General features: G+C 52.0%; 1 protein-coding gene across 1 annotated transcript in view; it reads right to left on the bottom strand.

Moving 5' to 3' along the window:
• Positions 1–21,267, bottom strand: part of DNHD1 (dynein heavy chain domain 1) — a 552,395-nt gene that overhangs the window by 354,849 nt on the left and 176,279 nt on the right. Inside the window, exons 10-13 of the mRNA XM_073661200.1 lie at positions 15,107–15,161; positions 14,735–14,964; positions 10,957–11,194; positions 10,702–10,859 (exon numbers count right to left, since the gene is read on the bottom strand). Of these exons, the coding sequence (XP_073517301.1) occupies positions 10,702–10,859; positions 10,957–11,194; positions 14,735–14,964; positions 15,107–15,161 (681 nt within the window). The remainder of the gene's footprint in view (positions 1–10,701; positions 10,860–10,956; positions 11,195–14,734; positions 14,965–15,106; positions 15,162–21,267) is intronic.

Raw genomic sequence — 21,267 nt, 5'->3', positions numbered from 1 at the left:
AAAGCTCACCTCACTGAGCTGCGCCGAGTCTTGATCTGGATAAGCTCCACTGCAGGATAGCAATTGCAGGAGCTGGAACAGGTTTTTGTCCTCTGAGGTAACTCCAATCAGGCTGTAATGGACTCACTGCTATACCAGAATAGACTGACTGCTGCCTGGCTCCACCTTCCCTTTTATATCTCCCTAACGGGCTCCCTCTGGTGGTCTGAGGTAGAAGGTGGAGATGTGTGAATAGTTATGGGGGCCTCTTGTGGAGGAATCCTTCAATACACCCTTCTAGGAGTTGTGATACCAAGCACAGCTGGGCTTCACAATATCTTGCGGGGAGCACCTGGTCATGGCTGGTTTATGGTGAAATCTTGCGGGGAGCTCCTGATCGTGGCTGGTTTATGGTGAAATCTTGCGGGGAGCACCAGGTTGTGGCTGGATTATGGTGAAATCTTGCTGAGAGCACCTGGCCGTGGTCGGTTTATGGTGAAATCGTACAGAGAGCACATGGGCGTGGCCGGTTTATGGTGAAATCTTGGGGGGACCACCAGGTTGTGGCTGGATTATGGTGAAATCTTGCTGAGAGCACCTGGCCGTGGCCAGTTTATGGTGAAATCATACAGAGAGCACATGGCCGTGGCCGGTTTATGGTGAAATCGTACAGAGAGCACATGGGCGTGGCCGGTTTATGGTGAAATCTTGCTTGGAGCACCTGGCCGTGGCCGGTTTATTGTGAGATCTTGCGGAGAGCTCCTGGTCGTGGCCGGTTTATGGTGAAATCTTGCTGGGAGCACCTGGCTGTGGCCAGTTTATGGTGAAATTTTGCGGGGAGCACCTGGTCGTGGCCAGTTTACGGTGAAATCTTGCAGAAATCACCTGGTCATGGTCGGTTTATGGTGAAATCTTGCGATGAGCACCTGGCTGTGGCCAGTTTATGGTGATATCTTGGGGGGACCACCTGGGCGTGGTCGGTTTATGGTGAAATCTTGCGGTGAGCACCTGGTCATGGCCGGTTTATGGTGAAATCTTGCAGAGAGAACCTGGCCATGGCTGGTTTATGGTGAAATCTTGCGATGAGCACCTGGCTGTGGCCAGTTTATGGTGATATCTTGCGGGGAGCACCTGGCCGTGGCCAGTTTATAGTGAAATCTTGTGGGGAGCTCCTGGTCGAGGCCGGTTTATGGTGAAATCTTGCGGTGAGCTCCTGGCCGTGGCTAGTATATGGTGAAATCTTGCGGGGAGCACCTGGTCGTGACTGGAATATAGTTAATTCTTGCGGTGAGCTCCTGGCCGTGGCTGGAATATACAGTAGTTAATTCTTGCGGTGAGATCCTGGCCGTGGTCAGGTTACTGTGAAATCTTGAATGGAGCACCTGGCCATGGCCGGTTTATGGTGAAATCATGCGGGGAGCACCTGGTCATGGCCGGTTTATGGTGAAATCATGCGGGGAGCACCTGGTCGTGGCTGGTTTATGGTGAAATCTTGCGGGGAGCACCTGGTCGTGGCTGATTTATGGTGAAATCTTGCGGTAAATACCTGGCCGTGGCAGGTATATGGTGAAATCTTGCGGGGAGCACCTGGTCGTGGCTGGTATATGGTTAAATGTTGCGGTGAGCACCTGCCCGTAGCCAGTTTATGGTGAAATCTTGCGGGGAGCAACTGGCCGTGGTCGGTTTATTGTGAGATCTTGCGGGGAGCTCCTGGTCGTGGCCGGTTTATGGTGAAATCTTGCGAGGAGCACCAGGTTGTGGCCGGTTTATGGTGAAATCTTGCTAGGAGCACCTGGCTGTGGCCGGTTTATGGTGAAATTTTGCGGGGAGCACCTGGTTGTGGCCAGTTTATGGTGAAATCTTGCGATGAGCACCTGGCTGTGGCCAGTTTATGGTGATATCTTGCGGGGAGCACCTGGGCGTGGTCGGTTTATGGTGAAATCTTGCGGTGAGCACCTGGTCATGGCCGGTTTATGGTGAAATCTTGCAGAGAGAACCTGGCCATGGCTAGTTTATGGTGAAATCTTGCGATGAGCACCTAGCTGTGGCCAGTTTATGGCGATATCTTGCAGGGAGCACCTGGCCGTGGCCAGTTTATAGTGAAATCTTGTGGGGAGCTCCTGGTCGAGGCCGGTTTATGGTGAAATCTTGCGGGGAGCACCAGGTTGTGGCCGGTTTATGGTGAAATCTTGCTGGGAGCACCTGGCCGTGGCCGGTTTATGGTGAAATTTTGCGGGGAGCACCTGGTCGTGGCCGGTTTATGGTGAAATCTTGCAGTGAGTACCTGGTCGTGGCCAGTATATGGTGAAATCTTGCGGGGAGCACCTGGTCGTGGCTGGAATATAGTTAATTCTTGCGGTGAGCTCCTGGCCGTGGCCAGGTTACTGTGAAATCTTGAATGGAGCACCTGGCCGTGGCCGGTTTATGGTGAAATCTTGCGGGGAGCACCTGGTCATGGCCGGTTTATAGTGAAATCATGCGGGGAGCACCTGGTCGTGGCTGATTTATGGTGAAATCTTGCGGTAAATACCAGGCCGTGGCCGGTATATGGTGAAATCTTGCGGGGAGCACCTGGTCGTGGCTGGTATATGGTTAAATGTTGCGGTGAGCACCTGCCCGTAGCCGGTTTAAGGTGAAATCTTGCGGGGAGCAACTGGCCGTGGCCGGTTTATGGTGAAATCATGCGGGGAGCACCAGGTCGTGGCTGGTTTATGGTGAAATCTTGCGAGGAGCACCTGGTCATGGCTGATTTATGATGAAATCTTGTGGTAAATTCTTGGCCGTGGCCGGTAAATGGTGAAATCTTGCGGGGAGCACCTGGTCGTGGCTGGTATATGGTTAAATGTTGTGGTGAGCACCTGCCCGAAGCCGGTTTATGGTGAAATCTTGCAGTGAGCAACTGGCTGTGTCCGGTTTATGGTGAAATCTTGCGGGGAACACCTGGTCGTGGCCGGTTTATTGTTAAATCTTTCAGGGAGCACCTGGTCGTGGCCAGTTTATGGTGAAATCTTGCAGAAAGCACCTGGCCATGGCCAGTTTATGGTGAAATCTTGTGGTAAGCAACTGGCCGTGGCAAGTTTATTGTTAAATCTTGCAGGGAGCACCTGGTCGTGGCCAGTTTATGGTGAAATCTTGCGGTGAGCAACTGGCCGTGGCCAGTTTATTGTTAAATCTTGCAGGGAGCACCTGGTCGTGGCCAGTTTATGGTGAAATCTTGCAGAAAGCACCTGGCCGTGGCCAGTTTATGGTGAAATCTTGCGGTGAGCACCTGACCATGGCCGGTTTATGGTGAAATTTTGTGGGGAGTACCTGGTCGTGACCGGTTTATGGTGAAATCTTGCGGGTAGCACCTGGTCGTGGCCGGTTTATGGCAAAATCTTGTGGGGAGCACCAGGTTGTGGCTGGTTTATGGTGACATTTTGCTGGCAGCACCTGCCACAGGTGTGTCAGAAGTGACAGACAGTCGCCCTGCAGTTGGTTGCAGGAGATCTCTATGTTCGGAATTACAGACACATTCTTAGAGGCTGTTTCTAGGACCCAGCGGATACCTTCCTCTGGCTAATTAACATCTGGCCTGGGTGTATCAATACCTGCTGTGTGTCAGAGGGAGGTGCGGCGATATTCATTACTCCTTGTGAAGGTTTGAGTGAGAGCAGCACTTCCTCTCTGGTGCTTGAGGACGTATGCGCATTTGTCTGGAGTCGTCTAAAGCTAAGCAATTTTCCCTTGCTTGTCCTCCCTTGTTGTCTTTAGTGTTCAGTGGGGATCGACTAGTGCTCATCCACTTCCTTCCCTAGCCAGGGCCAAACGCCAGGGAAAGACAGGGCGAGGAACGTGTGCGGCGATAGGTGAAGAGAAAATACTGGGATGTTAGGGGAGACAGGGTGCAATTCTATCATCCAGGAGGTCTCCACTCCCCCCTTTCCCTAGAGTCTGGGCTCCCTTTCTCTCTTCCCTTTGTGTTGACTTAAGTCTTTCCAACACCTTGCATGACATTATCGCCGGCCAAGCACATTTTGAAAAGGGATAAAAAAACTGACACTTTTTTTTTTTTTCTCTGTGTGTTTTTGGGCTTCGACATTTTTTTTTCCTTTCTCCTTGGTATGAGCTCAGTTGCAGAGCAGTTTGCCGCCTGTCTCTGGAGGTAAATGACCTCCGCTGTGAGGTTCAGCCGCAGCATCAGCGGCTACAAGTCGCCAATGTGGGGGTCTGCAAGTAGGCCTGTCCAGCCTGAACCAAAGGTTGCCCTCCCGGACAGGTTTTCAGGAGGTTGGGACAAGTTTTTTGCTTTCAAGGAGGCCTGCAAATTGTATTTTAAGCTTCGTCCTTACTCCTTCAGATATGAAGAGCAACGGGTTGGAATTGTGATCTCTCTACTGCAGGGAGATCCTCAGTCATGGGCATTTTCTTTAACACAGGACTTGGTTTGTCTCCAGTCTGTGGAGGGGTTTTTCGGGGCTCTGGCACTCATCTATGATGACCCTGACCGAGTCGCCTTGGCTAAGTCTAGGCTATGTCGCCTTCAGCAGGGGAATCGGTCAGTGGAGACATACAGTTCTGAATTCCGTAGATGGCAACAGATTCCAAATGGAAAGACTCAGCCCTTAGCAGTCAATTTTATGAGGGTCTTACTGAAAGGTTGAAAGATGCATTGGCAGTATATGAAACCCCTCAGTCCTTGGAGGCTGCCATGTCGTTGGCCATACGTCTTGATAGACGCCTTTGGGATAGACGGGTGAGACCACCTTCTCCTGGGCCTTCTTGTCGGGGTCGAGTACCTCTGCTGGGGGAGCGGTCTGGGGGTGAGTAAGTACTGGGGGAGGTGGAGGAACCCACGCAGTTAGGGGGTGTCGCTCCATCATATATCTCCCTGGAGATTCGCAAGAGAAAAGGCGTATGTTTTTGTGGGAAAAAGGGACATTTTGTTGGGACCCGTCCTTCAATATCGTCTCGGCGCCACTTGCACAGAAAGCATTAACTCAGATTGAACATAATGTAAAACTGAGGGTGGGGTCAGTTCATTGTGAAATAATCCCTTGATATGTCCTGGACAATCTTCCCACACCGATTGTTTTGGGTATTCCTTGGCTTGTTAAACATAATACATTGGTGGATTGGCAAACCGGGGAGATTATTGAATGGGGAGATTTCTGCCATGAGAACTGTTTAGATATTTCCCTTGCTACTGTCTCTACGGAAATATTACCTGCTTTTCTGTCTGATTTTGAGGATGTTTTTTCTGAGAGGGGGGGTCAGGATTTGCCTCCTCATCGTGCTTATGGCTATCCTATTAACCTGACCCCCGGAGCTAATCCAACGAAGTCCAGACTGAATAATCTTTCTGGCCCTGAGAGACAAGCCATGAAGGATTTCATTGTGGAAAGTCTGGAGAAGGGACATATCAGAACCTCATCTTCGCCCATGGCGGCAGGGTTCTTCTTTGTGAAGAAAAAAGATGTTGGTCTATGTTCCTGTTTAGATTTCTGGGAATTAAATCAAATTACCATCCGTGATCCATACCCTCTTTCTCTGATTCCTGATTTGTTCAGCCAGGTTGTAGGCGCTAAGGTATTCGCCAAGTTGGATTTAAGGGGAGCCTACAACCTGGTTAGAATCAGATGAATGGAAAACAGTGTTCAATACCCCGGAAGGACATTTCGAGAGTCTGGTTATGCCTTTTGGTTTGACCAATGCACCTGCGGTATTCCAGCATTTCATAAATTATATTTTCCACCATTTAGTGGGGAGGTTTGTGGTGGTCTATCTCAGGGTTCCCCAACTCCAGTCCTCAAGGCCCACCAACAGGTCATGTTTTCAGGATTTCCTTAGTATTACACAGGTGATAATTCCATCACCTGCACAGGCAATAATTCCATCACCTGTGCAATACTAAGGAAATCCTGAAAACATGACCTGTTGGTGGGCCTTGAGGACTGGAGTTGGGGAACCCTGGTCTATCTGGACGATATTTTGGTTTACTCATCTGATTTTGAGACACATCGGGGGCATGTTAAGCAGGTTCTCCAGATATTAAGGGATAAGAAACTTTATGCCAAACTGGAAAAATGTGTTTTTCGCTGTTCAGGAGGTACAGTTTTTGGGGTACTTGTTGTCATCTTCGGGTTTTCGGATGGATCCAGAGAAGATCCGTGCAGTCCTTGATTGGGACCGTCCCAAGAATCTGAAGGCTCTACAATGTTTTCTGGGCTTTACTAATTTTTACAGGAAATTCATCCAAAATTACTCTGTAACGGTGAAACCCCTTACTGACATGACTAAAAAGGGGTCTCATCTCTCATCATTTTTGGCAGCCGGGGTTGCATCGGGATGTGATTGAACATGTAGCTGCCTGTAGTATTTGCGCGCGTTGTAAGGTGTCGCATACCCGTCCGTCTGGTACTCTTCTTCCGCTACCTATCCCTAGTAGGCCATGTACACACTTGTCCATGGATTTTATTACTGACCTACCGGTTTCTGCAGGCAAAACGGTGGTTTTGGTGGTAGTAGATAGGTTCAGTAAAATTTTTCATTTCGTCGCATTACCTGCACTTCCAAATGCCAAGGCACAGGTGTTCATAAATGAGATTGTGAAGCTTCACGAGGTTCCAGTTATTTTCCAAGTTCTGGAAGGCATTCTGTTCTCGCCTGGGGGTGCAGCTGTCCTTTTCCTCTGCCTTCCACCTTCAGTTGAATGGACAGCCTGAGCGTGTCAATTAGAATTTGGAGACCTACCTCAGGTGTTTCGTCTCCGAAAATCAGGAGGATTGGGCATCCTACTTACCACTGGCAGAATTTGCAATTAATAATCATCGTCAAGAATCCACTGGCAGGTCATCGTTCTTCGGTGCATACGGTTATTACCCACAGTTTGGTACCTTTAGTGGGGGAGAAGCTTCATGAGTTCCTGAGGAGGAACGTTTTGCTTCGTCGCTCTCCTCGGTGTGGCGGGGGTGTTCTGAGTAATTTAAAGATCATCGGAGACAGGTATAAACGTATGGCTGACAGAAAACGCTTGCCAGGTCCGGACCTGAATGTGAATGACTTTGTGTTGTTGTCTACCAGGAATATAAGATTGAAAGTTCTTTCTTGGAAGCTGGGACCTAGGTTTATTTGTCCCTATAAAATAACCGCCATCATTAACCCAGCAGCGTTTCATCTTGAACTTCCTCAGGCTCTTAAGGTCCACAATGTGTTCTACAGGTCCTTACTCAAGAAGTATGTGGAACCTCTTGAGCCATCACCTCTACCACTGCCCCCAGTAATGGTTGATGGTAATCTGGAGTTGCCGATTTCGAGGATTGTAGATTCTCGTCTCCAACGTCATTCTCTACAATACTTGGTACACTGGAAAGGCTATGGTCCAGAGGAGAGGATGTGGGTTTCAGCATCAGAGGTGAACGCTCCCAGGTTGGTTTGTTCATTCCACACCTCTTATCCTGAGAAACCCGGTCCTGAGTGTCCGGAGGCCACTTGTAGAGGGGGGGGGGGGGTAATGTCACGGGTGTGTCAGAAGTGAGAGTCGTCCTGCAGTTGGTTGCAGGAGATCTCTACGTTTGGCATTACAGTACAGACACCCTCTTAGAGGCTGTCTCTAGGACCCAGCAGCTACCTTCCTCTGGCTAATTAACATCCTGGCCTGGGTGTATAAATACCTGCTGTGTGTCAGAGGGAGGTGCGGCGATATTCATTACTCCTTGTGAAGGCTTGAGAGAGCAGCACTTCCTCTCTGGTGCTTGAGGACGTATGCGCATTTGTCTGGAGTTGTCTAAAGCTAAGCAATTTTCCCTTGTTTGTCCTCCCTTGTTGTCTTTAGTGTTCAGTGGGGATTGACTAGTGCTCATCTTCTTCCTTCCCTAGCCAGGGCAAAATGCTAGGGAAAGACAGGGCGAGGAATGCGTGCGGCAATTGGTGAAGAGACAATATAGGGACGTTAGGGGAGACAGGTTGATATTCTATCAGCTAGGAGGTCTCCACTCCCCCCTTTCCATAGAGTGTGCGTGACAGCACCTGGCCGTGGACAGTTTATAGTGAAATCTTGCGGGGAGCACCTGGTCATTGCCGGTTTATGATGAAATCATGCTGGGAGCACCTGGTCGTGGCTGGTTTATGGTGAAATCTTGCGGTGAGTACCTGGTCGTGGCCGGTTTATGGTGAAAGCTTGTGGTGAGCACTTGGCTGTGGCTGGTTTATGGTGAAATCTTGCGGGAAGCACCTGGCCGTTGCCGGTTTATGGTGAAATCTTGCAGGGAGCACCTGGTCATGGCCGGTTTATAGTGAAATTTTGCTGGGAGCACCTGGCCGTTGCCGGTTTATGGTGAAATCTTGCTGGGAGCACCCGGTCATGGCCGGTATATGGTGAAATCTTGTGGTGAGTACCTATACGTGGCTGGTATATGGTGAAATCTTACAGTGAGCACCTGGCCGTGGCCAGTTTATTGTGAAATCTTGCAGGGAGCACCTGGTCATGGCTAGTATATGGTGAAATTTTGCGGTGAGCACCTGGCTGTGGCCAGTTTATTGTGACATTTTGCGGGAAGCACCTGGCCGCGGTCGGTTTATTGTGAAATCTTGTGGGGAGCACCTCGTCGTGGATCTAATTTGAGAATTGGTGACACGTTCAATACTTTATTTCACCTGATGTATATACAGTAGATATTGTCCTTGAGTGGAGATAAGTATCATAGAGGTCAGCTTCAGTGATGTAAGCCTGAGAAAGCATGCTCCAGCACATATAGTGCTGAGAGGGCTAAGAGGCTGTATCAGGGCTGGGTTTTACGAGCAGTCATAGAGATGGGTGGCAGTGGCTGCTCACATATCCCCACCCCAGGGGCGTGGTTTGGCAGAGAAAATGGAGACCAAGTGTCTCATTCAGTGTGTGTGTCTGGAGCCGTGTAGATCTCCAGTATGTTGGTCTGTGCTAAGGACCTAGAACTGGACACTGACCTGAGCAGGTGAACCCGCAATATTGTATGGAAATTATGCCGGGAACTGCTGTTTTTTTTGTTTGGTTTCCTGAGCGATTTCTGCAGTCTTAATAAATCTGCTTGAACATGCTAATGAAATCGCTTCCTGCACCTACCTAAAAGCAGCGGAGTGAGTACAAACCCTAAAATTTATATATATATATACAATGTTAGAACAGCGGCGGTGACCCTGCACGAGTCCCCTTCATCCTCCCAGCAGGGATGCCGGCGTGTTCACTTACCCGCCCCCGCTCCCTCGGCATTTGTTTCCTCCCAGGACCTGTGCACGGCATGCAGGTCTCCTGGGACTGTGTTTAGGGCACACTGCCTGCCTCTTAATGGGGCAGTGCATGCCCTTCTTTAAACATCCCCAGCCAATGCCTGGGAGAAGTCTGATATTTAAGGCACCATCCCCTATTGAGAGGTGCCTTAGCAATTTTAGTAATCAGTTTGTTTCCTGCTACCTAGTTGTAAGGTCCCGGTACCTGTGTTTCCTGAACCTCATCCTCATCCTGACCGTCTGACCTGCCCTGTCTGAACCTGATCCTGTGCGTCCTGCCTGCCTTGTCTGAACTTTATTCTGTCCGTCCTACCTGCCCTGTCTGAACTTTATTCTATCCGTCCTGCCTGCCCTGTCTGAACCTTATTCTGTCCGTTCTGCCTGCCCTGTCTGAATCTGATCCTGTCCAACCAGCCTGCCCTGTCTAAACCTGATCCTGTCCATCCTGTCTGCCCTGTCTGAACCTGATCCTGTCCTGCCTGCCCTGTCTGAACCTGATCCTGTCCGTCCTACCTGCCCTGTCTGAACCTGATCCTGTTCGTCCTGTCTGAACCAGATCCTGTCCGTCCTGCCTGCCCTGTCTGAACCTGATCCTGTCCGTCCTGCCTGCCCTGTCAGAACCTGATCCTGTCTGTCCTGCCTGCCCTGTCTGAACCTGATCCTGGTCGTCCTGCCTGCCCTGTCTGAACCTGATCCTGGTCGTCCTGCCCTGTCTGAACCTGATCCTGTCCGTCCTGCCTGCCCTGTCTGAACCTGATCCTGGTCGTCCTGCCCTGTCTAAACCTGATCCTGTCCGTCCTGCCTGCCCTGTCTGAACCTGATCCTGTCCGTCCTACCTGCCCTGTCTGAACCTGATCCTGGTCGTCCTGCCCTGTCTGAACCTGATCCTGTCCGTCCTGCCTGCCCTGTGTGAACCTGATCCTGTTCGTCGTACGACGTTCAGGACCTAATCCATCTTGTCTGCATCTATACTGCTACTCTCACTAGTCCAGTCTGAACCTACACCTGTGATCCTGTACTCTAGTCCATCCTGTGTTCCTGAACTTATCCTGTCCATTCCTGACCCAGTACCTGTCCTGTCTGCCAGCCGGGCAGTCCTGACCCGGAATCTGTTCTGTTTACCAGCTGCACTTCCTCCTGTTAACCAGTTCCTGGCCGGTTCTGCTTGCCTGCCCCTTTGGGGGACAGCTGAATCGGCTCCGGAGTCTATCCTGGAGTAGCACCTGGCATCTACCTGGGTTCAAGCCTAACTTCACCATCAGGGGCTCTAGTGAAGAACCAGGTGGTCACTTAGTTAAGCCCCTCCAGGCTCTCCCCAGACTGTGGCACAGTGCTTCCACTACCAGGTGCGTAACATATACACACACACAAACGTCATTCTCATACCGCACCATACAGATATCTCTTCCTGAGGCCTCTATCATTCTCCTCAAATGTTGCTGACCCCGGTGCTGTTACCCTTGGCTTCTGATATCTTACCTTGTGTGCACATGTAGAAAATGATGAGATTTCAGTGGAGACCCCTCTGAAGATCTCCAGAGCTTGTGCTAGGTCGTAGATCAGGGAATGAGACTTGTCATCCACCTCTGAGGTCAGGAAGACCAGGATATCCTGTAATATGATAGCCAGGCCTGGACCTGACAGATATGGTGTCACTACAAATTCTCGGTGGGTTCTTTCTACCCCATGTATGAGTGTCCTCTGATCTGTCTGAGCAGCGATCATCCTTCTTACCAGTCAGTGTGTGGAGGAGCTCGCAGCTGACTTTCATCATGGCTGTGGTAACATAATCCTTCAGTCCATGGACTTGTCGTTCCCACTGCTGAAGTTTAAGAATCAGGTCTTCATAATCTCGAGAAGAACTTCCTCGTAGATTCTCCAGAATGTGAGGAGACCAGGACTTGACATAGCGGTGGATGTCAGACAGCCAGGAGTGCTCCTCACAAAACGCCCTGACCTCTAGAAGAGAGTCCTGCAGAAAAAGAGATATCGGGAGGCCAAGAGCTGAAACCCACCAGGCAAGGAGGTCCCTGAGTAAACCCTCTGTGAGCAGCCTCTCATGCCCATGTGTGAACACAGGTGACTGCAGCCTCTCCTGACCACACACTGTCCCTGCAGCCTCTCCTGACCACTCACTGTCCCTGCAGCCTCTCCTGACCACTCACTGTCCCCGCAGCCTCTCCTGACCACTCACTGTCCCCGCAGCCTCTCCTGACCACTCACTGTCCCTGCAGCCTCTCCTGACCACACACTGTCCCTGCAGCCTCTCCTGACCACACACTGTCCCCGCAGCCTCTCCTGACCACTCACTGTCCCTGCAGCCTCTCCTGACCACTCACTGTCCCCGCAGCCTCTCCTGACCACTCACTGTCCCTGCAGCCTCTCCTGACCACACACTGTCCCCGCAGCCTCTCCTGACCACTCACTGTCCCTGCAGCCTCTCCTGACCACACACTGTCCCTGCAGCCTCTCCTGACCACACACTGTCCCCGCAGCCTCTCCTGACCACTCACTGTCCCCGCAGCCTCTCCTGACCACACACTGTCCCTGCAGCCTCTCCTGACCACACATACTGTCCCTGCAGCATCTCCTGACCACTCACTGTCCCTGCAGCGTCTCCTGACCACACACTGTCCCTGCAGCGTCTCCTGACCACACACTGTCCCTGCAGCGTCTCCTGACCACACACTGTCCCTGCAGCGTCTCCTGACCACACACTGTCCCTGCAGCGTCTCCTGACCACTCACTGTCCCCGAAGCCTCTCCTGACCACACACTGTCCCCGCAGCCTCTCCTGACCACTCACTGTCCCTGCAGCCTCTCCTGACCACACACTGTCCCTGCAGCCTCTCCTGACCACACACTGTCCCCGCAGCCTCTCCTGACCACTCACTGTCCCCGCAGCCTCTCCTGACCACACACTGTCCCTGCAGCCTCTCCTGACCACAGACTGTCCCTGCAGCCTCTCCTGACCACACACTGTCCCTGCAGCCTCTCCTGACCACACACTGTCCCTGCAGCCTGTCCTGACCACACACTGTCCCTGCAGCCTCTCCTGACCACACACTGTCCCTGCAGCCTCTCCTGACCACACACTGTCCCGGCAGCCTCTCCTGACCACACACTGTCCCTGCAGCCTCTCCTGACCACACACTGTCCCTGCAGCGTCTCCTGACCACACACTGTCCCTGCAGCCTCTCCTGACCACACACTGTCCCCGCAGCCTCTCCTGACCACTCACTGTCCCTGCAGCCTCTCCTGACCACACACTGTCCCTGCAGCCTCTCCTGACCACACACTGTCCCCGCAGCCTCTCCTGACCACTCACTGTCCCCGCAGCCTCTCCTGACCACACACTGTCCCTGCAGCCTCTCCTGACCACACATACTGTCCCTGCAGCATCTCCTGACCACTCACTGTCCCTGCAGCGTCTCCTGACCACACACTGTCCCTGCAGCGTCTCCTGACCACACACTGTCCCTGCAGCGTCTCCTGACCACACACTGTCCCTGCAGCGTCTCCTGACCACACACTGTCCCTGCAGCGTCTCCTGACCACTCACTGTCCCCGAAGCCTCTCCTGACCACACACTGTCCCCGCAGCCTCTCCTGACCACTCACTGTCCCTGCAGCCTCTCCTGACCACACACTGTCCCTGCAGCCTCTCCTGACCACACACTGTCCCCGCAGCCTCTCCTGACCACTCACTGTCCCCGCAGCCTCTCCTGACCACTCACTGTCCCCGCAGCCTCTCCTGACCACACACTGTCCCTGCAGCCTCTCCTGACCACACACTGTCCCTGCAGCATCTCCTGACCACACATACTGTCCCTGCAGCCTCTCCTGACCACACACTGTCCCTGCAGCCTCTCCTGACCACACATACTGTCCCTGCAGCCTCTCCTGACCACACACTGTCCCTGCAGCCTCTCCTAACCACACACTGTCCCTGCAGCCTCTCCTGACCACACATAGTGTCCCTGCAGCCTCTCCTGACCACACACTGTCCCTGCAGCCTCACCTAACCACACACTGTCCCTGCAGCCTCTCCTGACCACACATAGTGTCCCTGCAGCCTCTCCTGACCACACACTGTCCCTGCAGCCTCTCCTGACCACTCACTGTCCCTGCAGCCTCTCCTGACCACACACTGTCCCTGCAGCCTCTCCTGACCACACACTGTCCCTGCAGCCTCTCCTGACCACAGACTGTCCCTGCAGCCTCTCCTGACCACACACTGTCCCTGCAGCCTCTCCTGACCACACACTGTCCCTGCAGCCTCTCCTGACCACACACTGTCCCTGCAGCCTCTCCTGACCACACACTGTCCCTGCAGCCTCTCCTGACCACACACTGTCCCTGCAGCCTCTCCTGACCACACACTGTCCCTGCAGCATCTCCTGACCACAGACTGTCCCGGCAGCCTCTCCTGACCACACACTGTCCCTGCAGCCTCTCCTGACCACACACTGTCCCTGCAGCCTCTCCTGACCACTCACTGTCCCTGCAGCCTCTCCTGACCACACACTGTCCCTGCAGCCTCTCCTGACCACACACTGTCCCCGCAGCCTCTCCTGACCACTCACTGTCCCTGCAGCCTCTCCTGACCACACACTGTCCCTGCAGCCTCTCCTGACCACACACTGTCCCTGCAGCCTCTCCTGACCACACACTGTCCCTGCAGCCTCTCCTGACCACACATACTGTCCCTGCAGCCTCTCCTGACCACACACTGTCCCTGCAGCCTCTCCTGACCACACACTGTCCCTGCAGCGTCTCCTGACCACACACTGTCCCTGCAGCCTCTCCTGACCACACACTGTCCCTGCAGCCTCTCCTGACCACTCACTGTCCCTGCAGCCTCTCCTGACCACACACTGTCCCTGCAGCCTCTCCTGACCACACACTGTCCCTGCAGCCTCTCCTGACCACACACTGTCCCTGCAGCCTCTCCTGACCACTCACTGTCCCTGCAGCCTCTCCTGACCACACACTGTCCCTGCAGCCTCTCCTGACCACACACTGTCCCTGCAGCCTCTCCTGACCACACACTGTCCCTGCAGCCTCTCCTGACCACACACTGTCCCTGCAGCCTCTCCTGACCACACACTGTCCCTGCAGCCTCTCCTGACCACACACTGTCCCTGCAGCCTCTCCTGACCACACACTGTCCCTGCAGCCTCTCCTGACCACACACTGTCCCTGCAGCCTCTCCTGACCACACACTGTCCCTGCAGCCTCTCCTGACCACACACTGTCCCTGCAGCCTCTCCTGACCACACACTGTCCCTGCAGCCTCTCCTGACCACACACTGTCCCTGCAGCCTCTCCTGACCACACACTGTCCCTGCAGCCTCTCCTGACCACACACTGTCCCTGCAGCCTCTCCTGACCACACACTGTCCATGCAGCCTCTCCTGACCACACACTGTCCCTGCAGCCTCTTCCTCTAATGCTCAGTTGCTCTCAGCAGTCTCTCTTGAACATGATGCTTTTGTGAGCCCTCTTTCTCACCTCGAGCAGTCTCTGCAGCTTCTCTTGAGCCTCCTGGATAGAGCCGTCCATGTGGAGCATGTGGGGCAGACACTGGAAGTTCTGGGGGAGGTAATGCGCCCTCTGCTGGTGGCCCTCAATCTTCAGCTCTCCCAGTTTTGGCATTTCTTTGCATTCACCAGGTGGCAGGGCAGCCGCTGAAACAACCTGACGAAGATTCTGCCCACCAAGGATGGGGGGCACAGGAGGTCCTAAAACAGAAGCTTCCATTCTGAATAATGCAGTGAGCGTCTACGTACAGATCTCAGGGTGCTACTCGGAGCACTGGGTACCCCACCCAATCATTAGCGCCCCCTTATTTGTAACACATCAGTATCTGCTGTGGTACGTTACCGTGTTCTGTGGAACGATGTGTCATGACCGATTCCTGGTCTCCTGAATCCATCACCTGCGGATGAAGACATAATCCCCAGATCATTTGGAGGTCCATGAGGCCTACGACAAGCGCCCGATCCTCTCACCCCGCATTAAACGATTGCACTGGATCATGTGCACTGATTACTAAATTAGAAAAGCATGGAGATGAGCGGCGCCAGAGGGCCCTGCTTATCCAACACTTAAGTTCCAACCACCAACAGCCCACGCTGAGAAACCATTAATATCTCCATCAAGACAGGCGGCAGCGAGGGCTCTCATTATTATGGAAGACAGTATAAAGCCCTCGCTGACCGGAGTACGGACGCAGATGCCACCCACAGAGGTCCTGACATCGCTGGAAGCAGAGTCCTCCTTCATTCTCTCTTGTAAAAAGCAAAATTGAATTTATTTCTGTTTAACATGGACTGGACCAACGGAGATAGGAGAACATCTTCTGCTCCACACCTGTGACCACAGCATCACCGGCTGCGAGACACGTTGTGATGTACGGATGTGAAATGGAACAAGGGATAGGACACACCAGGATCCATCAGTCAGAAGGGCTGGACTGGCCATCGGGTAAATATGGCAAATACCGGATGGGCCGGTCCAGCCATGGGCCATATCAGCCCCGTGCTCCATCCCTTACTCTGGCAGGTCGCAGAATACTAAAGGAGGGATGTGGGGGGCCATCATACTATATGAGGGCTGTTGGGGACCATCATACTATATGGGGGCTGTAAGGGACCATCATACTATATGAGGGCTGTGGGGGACCATCATACTATATGAGGGCTGTGGGGGGGCATCATACTATATGAGGGCTGTGGGGGACCATCATACTATATGAGGGCTGTAGGGGACCATCATACTATATGAGGGCTGTGGGGGACCTTCATACTATATGGGGGCTGGTTGTGGGGGACCATCATACTATATTGGGGCTGATTGTGGGGGACCATCATACTATATGGGGGCTGATTGTGGGGGACCATCATACTATATGAGGGCTGTGGGGGACCATCATACTATATGGGGGCTGGTTGTGGGGGACCATCATACTATATGGAGGCTGTTTGTGGGGGACCATCATACTATATGGGGGCTGATTGTGGGGGACCATCATACTATATGAGGGCTGTGGGGGACCATCATACTATATGAGGGCTGTGGGGGGCCATCACACTATATGAGGGCTGTGGGGGACCATCATACTATATTGGGAATATGGGGGACCATCATACTAAATGGGGGCTGTGGGGGATCATTACAGTAGATGGGGAATATGGAGGACCATCATACTATATGGGACTGTGGGGGACCATCATACTATATGAGGGCTGTGGGAGGCCATCATACTATATGAGGGCTGTGGGGGACCATCATACTATATGAGGGCTGTGGAGGGCCATCATACTATATGAAGGCTGTGGGGGACCATCATACTATATGAGGGCTGTGGGGGGCCATCATACTATATGAAGGCTGTGGGGGACCATCATGCTATATTGGGTATATGGGGGACCATCATACAAAATGGGGGCTGTGGGGGATCATTACACTAGATGGGGAATATGGAGGACCATATGGGGGATGTGGGGGAACATCATACTATATGGGACTGTGGGGGACCATCATACTATATGGGACTGTGGGGGACCATCATACTATATGAGGGCTGTGGGAGACCATCATACTATATGAGGGCTGTGGGGGCCATCATACTACATGAGGACCGTGGGGGACCATCATACTATATGAGGGCTGTGGGGAACTCTATGGGAAGTCTATGGGAAACTTGAGCATTTTTCGGGCGGTTACATTGGCGACTCTGGTTTTTATACTAAACAAAGATCCTACTGTGTTTTTTTTACGTTATTTTTTAAGACAAATGCATTCAGTGGGAAATCTCATTTTAACATTTTACAACCTTATCTGGCCATGTGGTGTGTGACACATCATCAGACATGTTTCATTTATGATGGAGTGACTCTGAAAGTCACAAAGCCTATTTTTATAGGGCCATCAGGCGGCACTTACGGTTCTTAAAGTGCCATCAGTCGGCCCTCGCTGTTGTTATAGAGCCATCAGCCGGCTATGCTTTGTTGTTCCCATTATTAACGAGTGGGTCTCCTATACTGTTATTGCATATGCAGTGACTGCAAGGGCTACCAAAAATTTGGAGGCACTCCAATGCCGCTTGCAAGAGACGTAGAGGTCAGAAAGACTCCTAAAAACAATGTTCCCATTAATAGGAAGTGGGTCTCCCATACTGTTTGCCTATGCAGTGAAGCAACGACTGCGAAAAATTTGCAGGAACTCCAATGCCTCTTGCAAGAGACATAGATACGCTGATATGGTACATATGGTGGTGATATGCTGATATGGTGATGAATGATGGGAATGCGGAGAAGAGGGTGGGCAAGAGCAAATAGACAAAATCAGGAAGCGTATACCCATGTGTGGGTGTGAAGGGGTGCATGGAAATAGAGTTAGACCTACCAAAAAAAAGACACTGGATCTGAGTTTATGTTACGCTGCTCTCATTCGGTGGTGTTGAGAAGTCTGGCCCAATCCAGCCCTTCTTCATTTTTAGAAGAGTCAGCCTGTCAGCATTCTCAGATGACAGACGGATGCACCTGTCGGTTATAATTCCACCAGCGGCACTAAAAACCCGCTCTGATAAAACGCTGGCGGCAGGGCAGGCCAGGACCTCCAAGGCGTAGAGAGCCAGTTCATTCCACGTCTCCAGCTTGGATACCCAATAATTATAAGGCACAGAGGAATCACGGAGGACAAAACTTTGCACTCCTTGTGAGAGTACCCCTCACCTCAGAGAATGTGCGATGGGAGGGTCTGAAAAAACTGTCCCAGAACATTGACAGTGTTCCCCTTCCTCTGCTGCATTGCATTTGTGGCTCAGGAGCACTTTATAGGGTGGTGTATACGAGTAAGGAGGTACAGGCGGCACTTTATAGGGTGGTGTATACGAGTAAGGAGGTACAGGCGGCACTTTATAGGGTGGTGTATACCTGTAAGGAGGCACAGGGTGCACTTTATAGGGTGGTGTATACCTGTGAGGGGGCACTTTATAGGGTGGTGTATACCTGTAAGGAGGCACAGGGTGCACTTTATAGGGTGGTGTATACCTGTAAGGAGGCACAGGGGACACTTTATAGGGTGGTGTATACCTGTAAGGAAGTACAGGCGGCACTTTATAGGGTGGTGTATACCTGTAAGGGGGCACTTTATAGGGTGGTGTATACCTGTAAGGAGGCACAGGGGGCACTTTATAGGGTGGTGTATACCTGTAAGGAGGCACAGGGTGCACTTTATAGGGTGGTGTATACCTGTAAGGAGGCACAGGGACACTTTATAGGGTGGTGTATACCTGTAAGGAGGCACAGGGTGCACTTTATAAGGTGGTGTATACCTGTAAGGTGGCACAGGGGGCACTTTATAGGGTGGTGTATACCTGTAAGGAGGCACAGGGGGCACTTTATAGATTGGTGTATATCTGTAAGGAAGCACAGGGGGCACTTTATAGGGTGGTGTATACCTGTAAGGGGGCACAGGAGCACTTTATAGGGTGGTGTATACCTGTAAGGTGGCACAGGGGGCACTTTATAGGGTGGTGTATACCTGTAAGGAGGCACAGGGGACACTTTATAGGGTGGTGTATACGTGTAAGGAAGCACAGGGGCACTTTATAGGGTGGTGTACACCTGTAAGGAGGCACAGGGTGCACTTTATAGTGTGGTGTATACCTGTAAGGAGGCACAGGGGCACTTTATAGGGTGGTGTATACCTGTAAGGTGGCACAGGGGGCACTTTATAGGGTGGTGTATACCTGTAAGGAGGCACAGGGGGCACTTTATAGATTGGTGTATATCTGTAAGGAGGCACAGGGGCACTTTATAGGGTGGTGTATACGTGTAAGGAAGCACAGGGGCACTTTATAGGGTGGTGTATACCTGTAAGGAGGCACAGGGTGCACTTTATAGTGTGGTGTATACCTGTAAGGAGGCACAGGGGCACTTTATAGGGTGGTGTATACCTGTAAGGTGGCACAGGGGGCACTTTATAGGGTGGTGTATACCTGTAAGGAGGCACAGGGGGCACTTTATAGATTGGTGTATATCTGTAAGGAGGCACAGGGGCACTTTATAGGGTGGTGTATACCTGTAAGGAGGCACAGGGGGCACTTTATAGGGTGGTGTATACGTGTAAGGAGGTACAGGCGGCACTTTATAGGGTGGTGTATACCTGTAAGGAGGCACAGGGGGCACTTTATAGGGTGGTGTATACGTGTAAGGAGGTACAGGCGGCACTTTATAGGGTGGTGTATACGTGTAAGGAGGCACAGGGTGCACTTTATAGGGTGGTGTATACCTGTAAGGAGGCACAGGGGGCACTTTATAGGGTGGTGTATACGAGTAAGGAGGTACAGGCGGCACTTTATAGGGTGGTGTATACCTGTAAGGAGGCACAGGGTGCACTTTATAGGGTGGTGTATACCTGTGAGGGGGCACTTTATAGGGTGGTGTATACCTGTAAGGAGGCACAGGGTGCACTTTATAGGGTGGTGTATACCTGTAAGGAGGCACAGGGGACACTTTATAGGGTGGTGTATACCTGTAAGGAGGCACAGGGGGCACTTTATAGGGTGGTGTATACCTGTGAGGGGGCACTTTATAGGGTGGTGTATACCTGTAAGGAGGCACAGGGTGCACTTTATAGGGTGGTGTATACCTGTAAGGAGGCACAGGGGACACTTTATAGGGTGGTGTATACCTGTAAGGAGGTACAGGCGGCACTTTATAGGGTGGTGTATACCTGTAAGGGGGCACTTTATAGGGTGGTGTATACCTGTAAGGAGGCACAGGGGGCACTTTATAGGGTGGTGTATACCTGTAAGGAGGCACAGGGTGCACTTTATAGGGTGGTGTATACCTGTAAGGAGGCACAGGGACACTTTATAGGGTGGTGTATACCTGTAAGGAGGCACAGGGTGCACTTTATAAGGTGGTGTATACCTGTAAGGTGGCACAGGGGGCACTTTATAGGGTGGTGTATACCTGTAAGGAGGCACAGGGGGCACTTTATAGATTGGTGTATATCTGTAAGGAAGCACAGGGGGCACTTTATAGGGTGGTGTATACCTGTAAGGGGGCACAGGAGCACTTTATAGGGTGGTGTATACCTGTAAGGTGGCACAGGGGGCACTTTATAGGGTGGTGTATACCTGTAAGGAGGCACAGGGGACACTTTATAGGGTGGTGTATACGTGTAAGGAAGCACAGGGGCACTTTATAGGGTGGTGTACACCTGTAAGGAGGCACAGGGTGCACTTTATAGTGTGGTGTATACCTGTAAGGAGGCACAGGGGCACTTTATAGGGTGGTGTATACCTGTAAGGTGGCACAGGGGGCACTTTATAGGGTGGTGTATACCTGTAAGGAGGCACAGGGGGCACTTTATAGATTGGTGTATATCTGTAAGGAGGCACAGGGGCACTTTATAGGGTGGTGTATACGTGTAAGGAAGCACAGGGGCACTTTATAGGGTGGTGTATACCTGTAAGGAGGCACAGGGTGCACTTTATAGTGTGGTGTATACCTGTAAGGAGGCACAGGGGCACTTTATAGGGTGGTGTATACCTGTAAGGTGGCACAGGGGGCACTTTATAGGGTGGTGTATACCTGTAAGGAGGCACAGGGGGCACTTTATAGATTGGTGTATATCTGTAAGGAGGCACAGGGGCACTTTATAGGGTGGTGTATACCTGTAAGGAGGCACAGGGGGCACTTTATAGGGTGGTGTATACGTGTAAGGAGGTACAGGCGGCACTTTATAGGGTGGTGTATACCTGTAAGGAGGCACAGGGGGCACTTTATAGGGTGGTGTATACGTGTAAGGAGGTACAGGCGGCACTTTATAGGGTGGTGTATACGTGTAAGGAGGCACAGGGTGCACTTTATAGGGTGGTGTATACCTGTAAGGAGACACAGGGGCACTTTATAGTGTGGTGTATACCTGTCAGGGTGCACTTTATAGGGTGGTGTATACGTGTAAGGAGGCACAGGGGCACTTTATAGGGTGGTGTATACCGGTAAGGAGGCACAGGGGGCACTTTA

Source organism: Phyllobates terribilis, unplaced genomic scaffold (assembly GCF_046119375.1).
Source record: "Phyllobates terribilis strain yellow unplaced genomic scaffold, ASM4611937v1 Scaffold_2__4_contigs__length_985480577, whole genome shotgun sequence".
Lineage (NCBI taxonomy): Eukaryota > Metazoa > Chordata > Amphibia > Anura > Dendrobatidae > Phyllobates > Phyllobates terribilis.
This window is presented reverse-complemented; position numbering and strand designations above follow the sequence as displayed.